The sequence below is a fragment of the Sphaerodactylus townsendi genome, unplaced genomic scaffold, assembly GCF_021028975.2.
Source record: "Sphaerodactylus townsendi isolate TG3544 unplaced genomic scaffold, MPM_Stown_v2.3 scaffold_33, whole genome shotgun sequence".
In the NCBI taxonomy this organism is placed as follows: domain Eukaryota; kingdom Metazoa; phylum Chordata; class Lepidosauria; order Squamata; family Sphaerodactylidae; genus Sphaerodactylus; species Sphaerodactylus townsendi.
This window is the reverse complement of record NW_025950506.1, coordinates 176,119-189,477: the sequence shown is the minus strand read 5'-3', so window position 1 is coordinate 189,477 and position 13,359 is coordinate 176,119. Positions and strand designations below refer to the sequence as shown.

General features: G+C 48.0%; 1 protein-coding gene across 1 annotated transcript in view; it reads right to left on the bottom strand.

Moving 5' to 3' along the window:
* LOC125425365 (lysosomal acid glucosylceramidase-like) overlaps nt 1-13,359 on the bottom strand; it is a 45,247-nt gene that overhangs the window by 13,309 nt on the left and 18,579 nt on the right. The window contains exons 2-5 of the mRNA XM_048482979.1: nt 12,537-12,670; nt 5,654-5,845; nt 4,135-4,284; nt 954-1,087 (exon numbers count right to left, since the gene is read on the bottom strand). Of these exons, the coding sequence (XP_048338936.1) occupies nt 954-1,087; nt 4,135-4,284; nt 5,654-5,845; nt 12,537-12,603 (543 nt within the window). The 5' untranslated portion in view covers nt 12,604-12,670. The remainder of the gene's footprint in view (nt 1-953; nt 1,088-4,134; nt 4,285-5,653; nt 5,846-12,536; nt 12,671-13,359) is intronic.

The following is a 13,359-nucleotide window of genomic DNA, read 5'->3' as shown; positions in this document are numbered from 1 at the left end:
GCAGGGATTGTGTGTGTGGTTTTTTTTTAAAATTTAAGCTAAGACGACTCCACAACAAGGGGAATTTAAAATTGCATTTCAGCCTCAGTATATACGAGCGTGTATTTTTCCTTTTTTGTTTCCCGGGAGGTATCCTCGAAGCTACGGAGACACGAGATGAGAATTGGCAAGGTGTACAGATTTCGAGTCTGCATAGCTTTGAGGATTCTTCCCAGAAAATAAAATAGCAACAAAAAGAACAGTTTTCTCACAATACTAGAACCAGGGGGCATCCATTGAAAATGCTGGGGGGAAGAATTAGGACTAATCAAAGGAAACACTTCTTCACACAATGTGTGATTGGTGTTTGGAAGATGCTGCCACAGGAGGTGGTGACGGCCACTCACCTGGACAGCTTTCAAAGGGGCTTGGACAGATTTATGGAGGAGAAGTCGATTTATGGCTCCCAATCTTGATCCTCTTTGAGCTGAGATTGCAAATTCCTTAGCAGACCAGGTGCTCGGGAGCAGCAGCAGCAGAAGGCCATTGCTTTCACCTCCTGCAGGTGAGCTCCCAAAGGCACCTGGTGGGCCACTGCGAGTAGCAGTGAGCTGGACTAGATGGACTCTGGTCCGATCCAGCTGGCTTGTTCTTATGTTCTTATGTTTAGCTGTCACCAGAAATGCTTTATTTTTCTGTGATATATATGAATAAAAAAAGCCACAGTTTCTTTTTAAGAGTTTGCAAAACAGTTTTAAACGTTCTGTGCGGAAAATAACTGCGACTTGTGAAAGCTCGTAAGGAAATCACTTGTTATTCGTTCAGATGCCAATGGACTTCTGTTTTGTTTTGCTACGCCAGAGTAACACAGGGACTCTTTACCATTTTCTTGGTGTTCGCCCATGTCGTGAGTCAAATGACCATTACCTGGGATGGGGTAGGCTACCTGGAGTGGAGTCAACAGCAATACTTGCTTTCATTTTGGTATCCTCCTCCGTCAAACTGAAGTTCTTCAGCTCAAAATCATTTTCGGAGTCGTCGTACGTGTACAGCCTCACAGAGAAGTCACAGCTCGCCATGGGGACGCGGACTAAGTTGTACTCGATCCCTGCAAGAGAAGCAAATAAGACACTCGTGGATCACAAAATGGCAAACAAGTCCTCTGCAGCCGGTCATTCTACCCGAGCGCTGTGTTTTTCCTGAATTAAAAGAAGAAGAGGAGAGTTTTGGATTGATATCCCCCCCTTTCTCTCCTGCGGGAGACTCAAAGGGGCTGACAATCTCCTCGCCCTTCCCCCCTCACAACAAACACCCTGGGAGGTGGGTGGGGCTGAGAGAGCTCCGAGAAGCTGTGACTAGCCCAAGGTCACCCAGCTGGCGTGTGTGGGAGTGCACGGGCCAATCTGAATGCCCCAGAGAAGCCTCCACAGCTCAGGCGGCAGAGCTGGGAATCGAACCCGGTTCCTCCAGATTAGATACACCAGCTCTTAACCTCCTATGCCACTACTGCTCTTCTTATTCTCCTTCAATATAAATAGAATAGAATAGAATAGAATAGAATCTTTATTGGCCAAGTGTGATTGGACACACAAGGAATTTGTCTCCGGTGCATATGCTCTCAGTGTACATAAAAGAAAATACATTTGTCAAGAATCATAAGGTACAGCACTTAATGATTGTCATAAGTACTATATTGTACTATAAGTACTATATTGTCATAAATACTATATAAATACAATATAAATACTCCTTCAATAAATACTCCTTCAGCGTCTTCTTATTCTCCTTCAATATAAATACTATGCATTCTAAATTTTTACACAGGATTGTGGGTTTTCCAAACCGCGTGCCTTACGCAGCTCTATCAGGGACGTAGGTATAGATTTTTTATGGGGGTGGGGTTCGGGGGTGTGGTCCATAACTTTGGACATCCTGAACCAAACTTCACCAAACCTGGCAGGTATCAGGAGAGTCTCTTATTGATACCACCCAGGTTTTGTGAAGCTTGGTCCAGGGAGTCCAAAGCTATGGACTCCCAAAGGGGGTACCCCCATCCCCCATTGTTTCCAATGGGAGCTAATAGGAGATGGGGGCTACACCTTTGAGGGTCCATAACCTTGGACCCCCTGAACCAAACTTCACCAAACCTGAACCAAACTTCACCAAACCTTCACCCCACCCGCCCCTAGGGCATGGCCACACCTCCCCAAGCCCCGCCCCTGGCCTAGCGCTTATAAAAGCAGCTCTCCGAGGTCAGGGATGACAGATTCCCCTGCCCTGCCCTGCCCTGCCCTCCCCTGCCCTCCCCTCTGGGCAGAGGCATAGAGGGAAAATGGAGCCTGGTGCAAACCCCCCCGAGAAACCCCCCCCCTACGTCTATGAGCTCTATGCATTGAATTAGGCCTATCCTCTCTAACTACCTTGGCTTGGATCCGTGTGGTAATTTACTGGTTAAAAAGCCGTCATCCTTCCAAAGCAGGAAGTTTCACTAACTTGCTCTTGTCTGAACTAGACACCTCAATTTGGCATGGGGAAATTGTTGACAAAAATCACAGAAACTGGTAGATCCATGAACGAAGTCGAAATGCTAACTTATCTTGAGGCTAAAAAGCTGGTAAAAGACAGCTTTTCAGAATGGGATTACCAAAGATCTTTAATAGCAGCAAATTCAACTTGCTCATCTGTAAATCAACTTTTAGTTGTAGAAAAGGGTTGTACGTCCCATTATCTTTTCTGCATGATTAATCCCAAATTAAGCCGTGCAGTTTCTTTAGCAAGATTTAATATTTTGCCGTCTGCTTTATTTGAGGGCAGGTTTCAGAAAATGTCAAGGTCTGAAAGGTTATGCCCCTGTATTAGTGCACAAGTGGAAACGCTAGCGCACACTATGGCTCATTCCGCACATGCAGAATAATGCACTTTCAAACTGCTTTCAGTGCTCTTTGAAGCTGTGAGGAATAGCAAAATCCACTTGCAAACAGTTGTGAAAGTGGTTTGAAAATGCATTATTTTGCGTGTGCGGAAGGGGCCTATGTTTCACTGCCCAAACAGGGAACAGTTAAAGCATAAACATTGAGCTTCGTCTAAATTTACAAATGTGGATATGACTGATGAGCAACGAATAAAGTATTTTTAGATGGTTTTAACCAGGATGTGTCTGATTTAGTTGCTAAGTTCTTGTCTGATGTGATTGGTGTTTCAGTAAAGGGAAATTTTTTATATTAAACGATGGTAATTTTGCTCTGTATAAATGTTATTTTGGTTGTAAACTGTTTTGATTGATGTCTATAAAATTATGCATGGGGTAGAAAATGTTGACAGAGAGAAATTTTCTCTCTTTCTCACAATACTAGAACCAGGGGGCATACATTGAAAATGCTGGGGGGAAGAATTAGGACTAATCAAAGGAAACACTTCTTCACGCAACGTGTGATTGGTGTTTGGAATATGCTGCCACAGGAGGTGGTGATGGCCACTCACCTGGATAGCTTTCAAAGGGGCTTGGACAGATTTGTTGAGGAGAAGTCCATCTATGGCTACCCATCTTGATCCTCCTTGATCTGAGATTGCAAATGCCTGAGCAGACCAGGTGCTCGGGAGCAGCAGCAGCAGCAGCAGCAGCAGGCCATTGCTTTCACCTCCTGCAGGTGAGCTCCCAACGGCACCTGGTGGGCCACTGCGAGTAGCAGAGTGCTGGACTAGAGGGACTCTGGTCTGATCCAGCAGGCTTGTCCTTATGTTCTTATGTTCAATAAAGGCTACGTTGTTGTTGTTGTTGTTGTTGTTGTTGTTAAAATCAGCTTATCTTCAGGCTGGGAAATTTGAAGACATGTGGGTGAAGCCTTAAAGGAGGCAGAGTTTAGGAATAGGGAGGAACCTCGGCAGGATATAATGCCACAAAGTTCCCCCTCTAAAGCTGCCCTCTTCCTTAGGGAAACTGACCGGTGAGGTCTAGAAATCTGTTGGAATTCTGGGGGGGGACTCCGGGCCCCACCTGGACATTGGCAATTCTAGCAGGGAATCTGAAATGGCTGTTCTTGTGAGGTCGTTCTCGGGACTTTATAAAGCAGCTAAACCGGCAAAACCGTTCTAATTCCCGCTGGCCCGTCTTGTTCGAGGCACAGGAGTGCCAGCCCACCTTTCCCTGGCTCTTACCTTGGTCCGAGAAGTAAGATTTGAGAAGGTTCGTCTGAGCCTTTGGGGACAGCGCCAGGATATTGATTGCTGCAGAGTCCGTGAGAGCCCCACCAAAGCCTTTGATTTTCTGATATTTCTGAGACGTCTTGAGCTTCAGCTGTAGATGAGCTGGGGGGAAAGAGGGAGCGACATTAGGAAGAAGGCTTTCCCTCCAGGACTTATAGATTCCTAGGCCCATCTTAGTGATGAGTCCCGAGGCAATGAATACAACAGGCCTGCATTGGGCCTGCATTTGCACATACCAACAATAACAACCGAGACTAGGATGAATTACACCCGGAACAGATGCCTGCGCTGTGACACTGCAGCATGTGATGCCAATGCTATTTTAGGCAGGATCGGTACTGAATAATCCTTCCCCAAACCAGTTATCCTTCAGTTACGGGAATTAGGATTGAGAGGAGAGGAAGATTGCGTTAAGTATTTCTAAATATTTGTAGCAATCCTAGACAATGAAAAAGTTATTCATCTAAGACAGGAACAAGAAGTTCAAGCAGGAGAGGCAGCATGGTATAGTGGTTAAGAATGGTGGACCCTTAACCTGGAGAACCACGTTTGATTCCCCACTCCTTCACATGAGCAGACTCTTATCTGGTGAAGTGGATTTGTTTTCCCACTCCTACACATGAAGCCTGCTGGGTGACCTTGGGATAGTCACAGTTCTCTCCAAACTCTCTCCCCCTCCTCCTACCTCCCAAGGGGTCTGTTGTGGAAAGAGAAAGAGAAAGGAGTCTGTAAGCCACCTTGAGTCTCCTTACGGAAGATAAATGGGTAGGTATAAATCCAAACTCTTTTTCTTCATCATCTGGGTGTTGTGGGTTTTCCAGGCTGTGTGGCCGTGGTCTGGTAGGTTTTGTGCTTAATGTTTCACCTGCATCAATGACTGGCAACTTCAGAGACATGCCTCTGAACATGCCAGCTGTCGATACGGGCAAAATGTTAGGAGCGAAAACTACCAGACAACTGCCACGCAGATTGGAAAACCCATAACAATCAGTTGATTCCTGCCAGGAAAGCTGTATATGTTTGGTATCATAGACTATTCAAAATTCTTGGTCAAAGCAGGACTTCCTTAGATGTTCTGTGTTGATTTTCCCTTTCTCATATGGGAGAGAATCCCTCTTCTAAAATGGGGACTGCTTGACCTTTGTGGATACTATCAAAAAATGTAAGCGTATGGCCCCCGGCTGAGATTCAAGTGCGTCATTTAATAACCGAGAAGGATCACTCTTTAATTTCTTCAGAGTGACTGATTCTGCTCACATTCTATATCTGTGGAACCACAGCCAAAAAGAGAAACGACTAGCAGTCAAAGTGACAGACTGCACAGAGATAGAGATTTGCAAGGAGACAGAGCATGGCTAAATGGAGACAGAGCACTGCTAATTGGAGACAGAGCATCGCTAAATGGAGACAGAGCATCGGTAAATGGAGATAGAGCACCATGGAGGCAGTCTTAAACAGCACACCAACCTACCTGTTTGTGGAGGCCCCTCTTGCATTCTTCCTTCGCTGGGCTCCACGCGCTTCCCAGCCTTGTTGCTTTCATACTTGACGAAAGAGCCCAAGGGAGGAAGGGAGACGGGCTCTAATGTGTCGCAGTAGGAGGCGCCACATTCGCACACCAACGAGCCATGCCCAAAATTCCTGGCAGAGCACTGGCGTCCTCCTGGGAAAGGCAAGCAAGCTGTCATCAGCAGGAAAAGTTTTTGCTGAGCTAAATATCAGTCAGGCTCGGGCTTTCTCACTCAGCCCTCAGGGACGAATCGCGGCTGGAATACAGTTTCAGTGCCAGAATTTCACCTTGTAAAATATAACAGTCAAGTAGAGTTGCCAACTACGGTTTGGGGAATCCTTGAACATTTGGGGGTGGAGCCTGGGTGTTTGGAGACGGGAGGGAGCTCGGTGGCGTATAGGGCCATTTTCTCCAGGGGAACTGATGGGCGATTTCCCCCTGACAATTAATCCTGGGAGAGTCACCTTAAATATCTCCCCACTGCCAATCTCCCCAGTGCTGAATGGCAGAACACAGATCAGTCACATTTCTGGTGTTCCCCGCCCCCTTATCACGGGATTTTCTGGGACCTGCTTGTATATGCACCTTATTGGGGAAAAAAAACTCCAATGGGAGCTAATAGGAGATGGGGGCTACACATTTGAGGGTCCATAACTTTGTCCGCCATGAACCAAACTTTACCAAGCCTGGGTGGTATCATCAGCAGAGTCTCCTACTGATACCACCCAGGTTTTGTGAAGTTTGGTCCCAGGAGTCCAAAGCTCTGGACTCCCAAAGGGGGTGGCTCCATCCCCCATTGTTTCCGATGGGAGCTAATAGGAGATGGGGGCTGCACATTTGAGGGTCCATAACTTTGGCTCCCATGAACCAAACTTCACCAAACCTGGCTGGTATAATCAGGAGGGTTTTCTAAAGATACTCTGAAATTTTGGTGCTGCTAGCTTAACAATTGCACCCCTGACAGTAGGTACCCCCCGCCCCCCGCTCCCCAAGGGACAGGCCTAGACGTCTTCAGTGAGGATGTTGGAACCTGGATGAAAAAGTGCCGATTCTTTTGAAACTTGGTTGTATCTAGATTAAATTTTCAGTGGGATCTCTTTCGCCTGGAGATTCTGACACCCAGCCGCCACCTGGAGGTTGGCAGCCTTCAGAAGGCTATGGATCTAAAGCATGGGAAAAGTGCAGAAAGCTGCATCCCAATGAGCCATTCGGTTTCCAAAGGCCCCTTCCGCACATGCAGAATAATGCACTTTCAATCCACTTTCACGGTTGTTTGCAAGCGGACTCGACTATTCTGCACAGCTGCAAAGAGCCCTGAAAGTGGATTGAAAGTGCGTTATTTGGCATGTGCGGAAGGGGCCTTAGACTTACTGCTTTTATATTGAAACGATACGAAGCAAACTTCCAGCTGCACAGCTGCTTCAAAGTCTGTAAGCTAGGCCTGGTGAAATTTCAGGAGCTGGAAGAATTGCTAAAAAATATTTACAGGGGTCAGAGGGAGGGGTTTCAGCTCTTCGGCCCTCCGCATGACTAGGGTGAAGCAAAGAACGCTGTAACAGTATGTAACTGACTCAGACTGCAGAATTTTGCTTTTTCCTGTTGAAGGATTTTGGGTCCCTGTGGCAAAACAAAGCCCCCTACTCCATCCAGTGGTGGGATCCAAAATTTTTAGTAACAGGTTCCCATGGGGGTGGGATTCAAACTGTGGCGTAGCGCCAATGGGGCTGGGCGGGGCATGATGGGGGCGTGACCAGGCATTCCGGGGGCGGGGCATTCCTGGGCAGGGCTGTGGCAAGGACGCAGCCGCCACGCATGATCACTTGGGCTGAAGCGAATGCACGCAGGCGCAGGCTGCCACGCACGCCGGTGCACCTCCTGCTAGACTGCTTCCAGTTCTGCGTGCCACTGCTGAGAGGAGGGGCGTAACGAAGGCAAAAGTCACGTGGCAAAATCACCAATTAGTAACCCCCTCTCGGCACACACACATAATTAGTGTAACCTAACTACGAGGAACCTGTGAGAACACATGGGAATAAATATTTTAATAAATACATAATAAAATGTTGGAATGGGGGGAGGTTATTAATCACAGGTTTCGGTAGAGTGCATCCGAACCTACAAGATTAATTCCAGGTGATCCAGTCCAAGAAGCCACTGATGGACACTTAAACATAAACATACAGTGGCCATCTTTTGAGAAAGTTGGCTAAAAGATTGGTGGTGGTGGTGGTGGAGAAGAGTGAAAAGGAGCTGTTCTTTCTTCTAGGAGGGAAGGAAGAATAGACGGTGGGTGTTGCAGTTTCCAAGTTAGGTTAGAAATCTTTTCTCTGTTTTCATTTTCTTTGTTGGCAGCCGCACCATCGTTTCTGCCGACCTCATACTCTCTAGAGATGCTCTAGTACAGTGATGGCGAACCTGTTCGAGACGGAGTGCCCAAACTGCAACCCAAAACTTACTTGTTTATCGCAAAGTGCCAACACGGCAGTTTAACCTGAATACTGAGCTTTTAGTTTAGAAAAAATGGTTGGCTCCAAGGTGCGTGTTACGCGGGAGTAAGTTTAGTGGTAGTCGGTGGCTTTGCTTTGAAGCAACCGTGCAACGTTTCGAATGGGTGAATCACGACCCTAGGAGGGTTTACTCAGAAGCAAGCCCCATTGCCATCAACCGAGTTTATTCCCGGGTAAAGGATAGCACTTTAGTTCTTCCCATGAAAATCAGTGGGGTTTAACAGTGCTTAACAGGGTTAATTACACTGCTTCCCCAAAACTAGGTCTGAAGTTTAATGCTGATAATATCCCTGAAATAATTACACTATTATCACACTGGGAGCCTGGCGGGGGAAGGGGGAGGGGCGCGGGGGGAGAGGGAAGTAAAACTTTCGCTTTCTGAAACCCAACAACACCACTACCACAAAATAGAAGTAAAAAGGCAGTCAAGGAAGGCAATCCTGAGCAAGAATGCTGTGTGAGGGTGAGATAACTTCAGGAAAGCTAAATTTGTGGAGCAGCCATCTGATCTGCAGTTTGTCCTTCACATGTCATCACAGCACTTGACTTCCCACAAAAATGCAACAGGAACAGAAAAATAAAATATTTTGAAGTGGACCTCTCTGTCCCACATTTGCCTCTGTCAGAATGGCCCTAATTCTGACAAGAGGGGTGGGCAAGAAGAAGAAGAGAAGAGTTTGGGTTTATATCCCCCCTTTCTCTCCTGCAGGAGACTCAAAGGGGCTGACCATCTCCTTGCCCTTCCCCCTCACAACAAACACCCTGTGAGGTGGGTGGGACTGAGAGAGCTCCGAGAAGCTGTGACTAGCCCAGGGGTAGGGAACCTGCGGCTCTCCAGATGTTCAGGAACTGCAATTCCCATCAGCCTCTGTCAGCATGGCCAATTGGCCATGCTGGTAGGGGCTGATGGGAATTGTAGTTCCTGAACATCTGGAGAGCCGCAGGTTCCCTACCCCTGGACTAGCCCAAGGTCACCCAGCTGGCGTGTGTGGGAGTGCACAGGCTAATCTGAATTCCCCAGATAAGCCTCCACAGCTCAGGCGGCAGAGCGGAGAATCAAACCTGGTTCCTCCAGATTAGAATGCACTGCTCTTAACCACTACGCCACTGCTGTAAGGGATGGCCCTCTCCCTTTCCTGCCAGTTGGGCGGAGCCTGGTTTAGTTCAGTTCTTTATCGGTGCGAAATGCCTTTTGTCTTTTGTACTTTTGCTTTGATCCTGTGGGAACGAGATTGGAACTGCGATCCTAGAGATCTTGCGAGATCTCTCCTCCCCGCCCTGGGCTCCCAGGCACTAAAAGCCCTGTCACTCTCTCTCCCAGGGGAGGGGGGCCCTTTACAAACAGTTCACTCCAATCGGGGCGAGAGCCTGAATCCCACCATTGTGCCTGCCCTGCTCTTGACAGACACACTCCTCCCAATGGAAGCCCCTCACCCAGACTGCTGCTTTTTAACCCTACCCCCAAAGTTTTAGTTTGGTGCCCACAGAGAGGGCTCTGAGTGCCACCTTGGGCACCTGTCCCATAGGTTCGCCATCACGGCCCTAGTAGAATGGGGCTTCTATTTGCTTAAGTCAGGGATCCTCAACCTTTTTGGAACCTTTGGATTTCAGCGGCGAACCGCAAAACGACTGTTCTAGGAGCCAGAGCGAACCACAAAACATCAGGGAATGAAGTCATGCATAACTCTAACCATAACTCTTCAACGTTTCAGAAGGGAGTTCTGTTTAACAGGAAGTCTTTTTAAATGAACGTATCATTAAAGATATTTTTTTGTATGCACACAGCTTCACGGCGTGACTGACGTTAAGATGGAGTAGAAAATGTTGACAGAGAGAAAATTTTCTCTCTCACAATACTAGAACCAGGGGGCATCCATTGAAAATGCTGGGGGGAAGAATTAGGACTAATCAAAGGAAACACTTCTTCACGCAACGTGTGATTGGTGTTTGGAATATGCTGCCACAGGAGGTGGTGATGGCCACTAACCTGGATAGCTTTAAAAGGGGCTTGGACAGATTTATGGAGGAGAAGTCCATCTATGGCTACCAATCTTGATCCTCCTTGATCTGAGATTGCAAATGCCTTAGCAGACCAGGTGCTCAGGAGCAGCAGCAACAGCAGAAGGCCATTGCTTTCACATCCTGCAGGTGAGCTCCCAATGGCACCTGGTGGGCTACTGCGAGTAGCAGAGTGCTGGACTAGATGGACTCTGGTCTGATCCAGCTGGCTTGTCCTTATGTTCTTATGTTCTTAAATGCCTGAGCAGACCAGGTGCTTGGGAGCAGCGGCAGCAGCAGCAGGCCCTTGCTTTCACCTCCTGCAGGTGAGCTCCCAAAGGCACCTGGTGGGCCACTGCGAGTAGCAGAGAGCCGGACTAGATGGACTCTGGTCTGATCCAGCAGGCTAGTTCTTATGTTCTTATGTTCTTAAATGCCTTAGCAGACCAGGTGCTCAAGAGCAGCAGCAGCAGAAGGCCATTGCTTTCACATCCTGCATGTGAGCTCCCAAAGGCACCTGGTGGGCCACTGTGAGTAGCAGAGAGCTGGACTAGATGGACTCTGGTCTGATCCAGCTGGCTTGTTCTTATGTTCTTATGTTCTTAAGATCTTTGCACTGTGGGGACATTGATTGCTGAGACAACCTTTTTTTAAAAAAACAACAACCCTGCACAATTGGATCTCCCAAAGCCGATCAGAAGTCTGGCTGGGCAAAAGTCCTGCTTGGCTTTGCCCACTTTCTTGCAACACTTGGCAGGTGCCAGGAAAATTGCCAGCGGGTGGTGGGGTGCCCTCCAGTGTCGGGGAGCCCTGTTACAGGGGCATTACCCCCCCACACAGGGACAGGATTAGACAGATGACCCCGGGCTCAACAGTGGGGGGGGGGCACAAAAATTGCACCCTCCTCCCCCACGCCGACTCTCAGGGGCAGGGTTCAGGGGTGGGCGTGGCTCAGATGTTCCTCCTCTGCCCAACACCCAGCCCTGGTGCCCGTTCGCTGCTCCATAGCGGCAGCCTGAGGCGCAGAAGGGGAGGCGCTGCGGGCCATGAGGAGCTGCGTGGCCAGGTTTGTGGACAAGAGGAGGGGTGAGCGCTCGACATAGTCCTCCCTTCCAAACCACTGTGCCGCCCTCCCTCCAAGCCCCGCCCCCAAGTGCAGGGGGGGGCACCAGGAGCAGCTGTTGTTCCCGGGCACCATTTCCTCCGCCACAGAACAAAGCATGCCGGATCTTCTTTGTTGTCGAATGCTGTGCTTGGGTCCTAGTGCCTACCTAGCCCTGCCTCCCCTCATCCGTTTGAAAGTTTGAAAGTGAAAATACATTTTGGCATAAATGCTCTTATTATGAAAGTCCCACGTTCAATAATGCCCAGCGTAATGGTTCTGACGGTGCGTAAAAATGAATGATAATTCTCGTATTCGTTCAGGACTATATTCTAATGCGGAAGTATACAACTTTCCCAACCACTGCACCTCAACTGCACCTCATCTTTATGAGGGACAGAGTATAGTTATACCTGAGTTTCCCTAGCTAGGCAAACAGCGACTCTTGGGGAGAATTTCAGTCTGGAAAAAAAGAGCCGGGGAAGACATAAACCCTGTCTTACTGTGTGTAATATAGTCCCGAATGAATATAGTTGTATACTTCCGCATTAGAAAGTTGTATACTTCCGCATTAGAATATAGTCCGGAACGAACATGAGAATTATCATTCATTTACACACTAGGGTTCCTAGCTCCAGACTGGAAAATTCCGGGATATTTTAGGGGCAGAGCATGCAGAGTGTGGGGTTTTGGGGACGGGAGGGATTTCCATGAGGCTATAATGTCATGGGAACCAACCAGATGTTCCTTGGTACCTGCAAACCAGGTTCAGGCAGGTAATAACCTTACCCTCTTTGTGAACCAAAAGGTATTCCCAGGCAAACTGCCTTTGGACAGGGAAGTTCAGTGCTTCATTACTGTTGCTTCTGCTAGACTGGTCCAGCAACGCGTTTATCTGATGGCTGATCTAGCTCAGCAACTTATTTCTAAAAATATCTGGCTGGATTGAGGGGCGGGCGGGTCCTAAAGCGCAGGTATCCAATTAGCAGCTCTTCCCTGCTGTTTATCCCTGGTACCTGCTGTTCAAAGGTACACTGTCACTGCACATGGAAGCTCCCTTTAACCCTGATTGTCGTTCAGTATTGAGAAACCTCCCCCTCCCTCCGTGAATGTGTCCAATTCCCTTTTGTAAAGTCCGTGGCCATTGACGCATCTTGTGTCGGGGAGTTCCGTACACAAATTAGCCGCTGTGCTTGGAATTTCTACAGCCTGTCCCGCAGCAAGTTTACACTCTCACCTGCCGCGTTAATTGTCAACTGGAAAAACAGGATGCCAGCCAAGAAGCCAATTTCCTTCTTCCACATGGCAACGCCTTGTCACACCTTCGTACAGATTTTAAAAGTCCAGAAGGAAGTCAGCAGCTTTGGGTACCTGAAAGAAAAAAAAGAGAAAAGGGATGTGATTCGATCTCACTGCCCCGTCTCCCAATAGCTTCCCACACTTCTGTAGTCATGAAAGGGTTTTTTCACGGTTATGGCTGAGGGTCAAACGTTTATGGAATCTTCCCCATCTCATTCTTCCAATATATTTGTTTGATGTTATAAAGCATTAGAAGAAGAAGGAGAAGAAGAAGAGGAGGAGGAGGAGGAGGAGGAGGAGGAGGTGTAGTTTGGATTTATATCCCCCCTTTCTCTCCTACAAGGAGACTCTAAGAGGCTTGCAATCTCCTTTCCCCCCCCCCCCCCCCCACAAACACCCTGTGGGATTCAAATAATTTAACAACTGTTTCCTGTGGTGGGATTCAAATAATTTAACTACTAGTTATTTACAAGCATCATTTTAACAACTGGTTCTGCCGAAGTGGTGCGAATCTGCTGAATCCCACCACTGCATGTGAGGTAGGTGGGGCTTAGAGAGCTCTGAAAAGCTGTGACTAGCCCAAGGTCACCCAGTTGGCATGTGTTGGAGTGCACAATCTAATCTGGTTCACCAGATAAGCCGCCACAACTCAAGTGGTAAAGCGGGGAATCAAACCCAGTTATCCATCCATCCATCCATCCATCCATCCATCCATCCATCCATCCATCCATCCATCCATCCATCCATCCATCCATCCATCC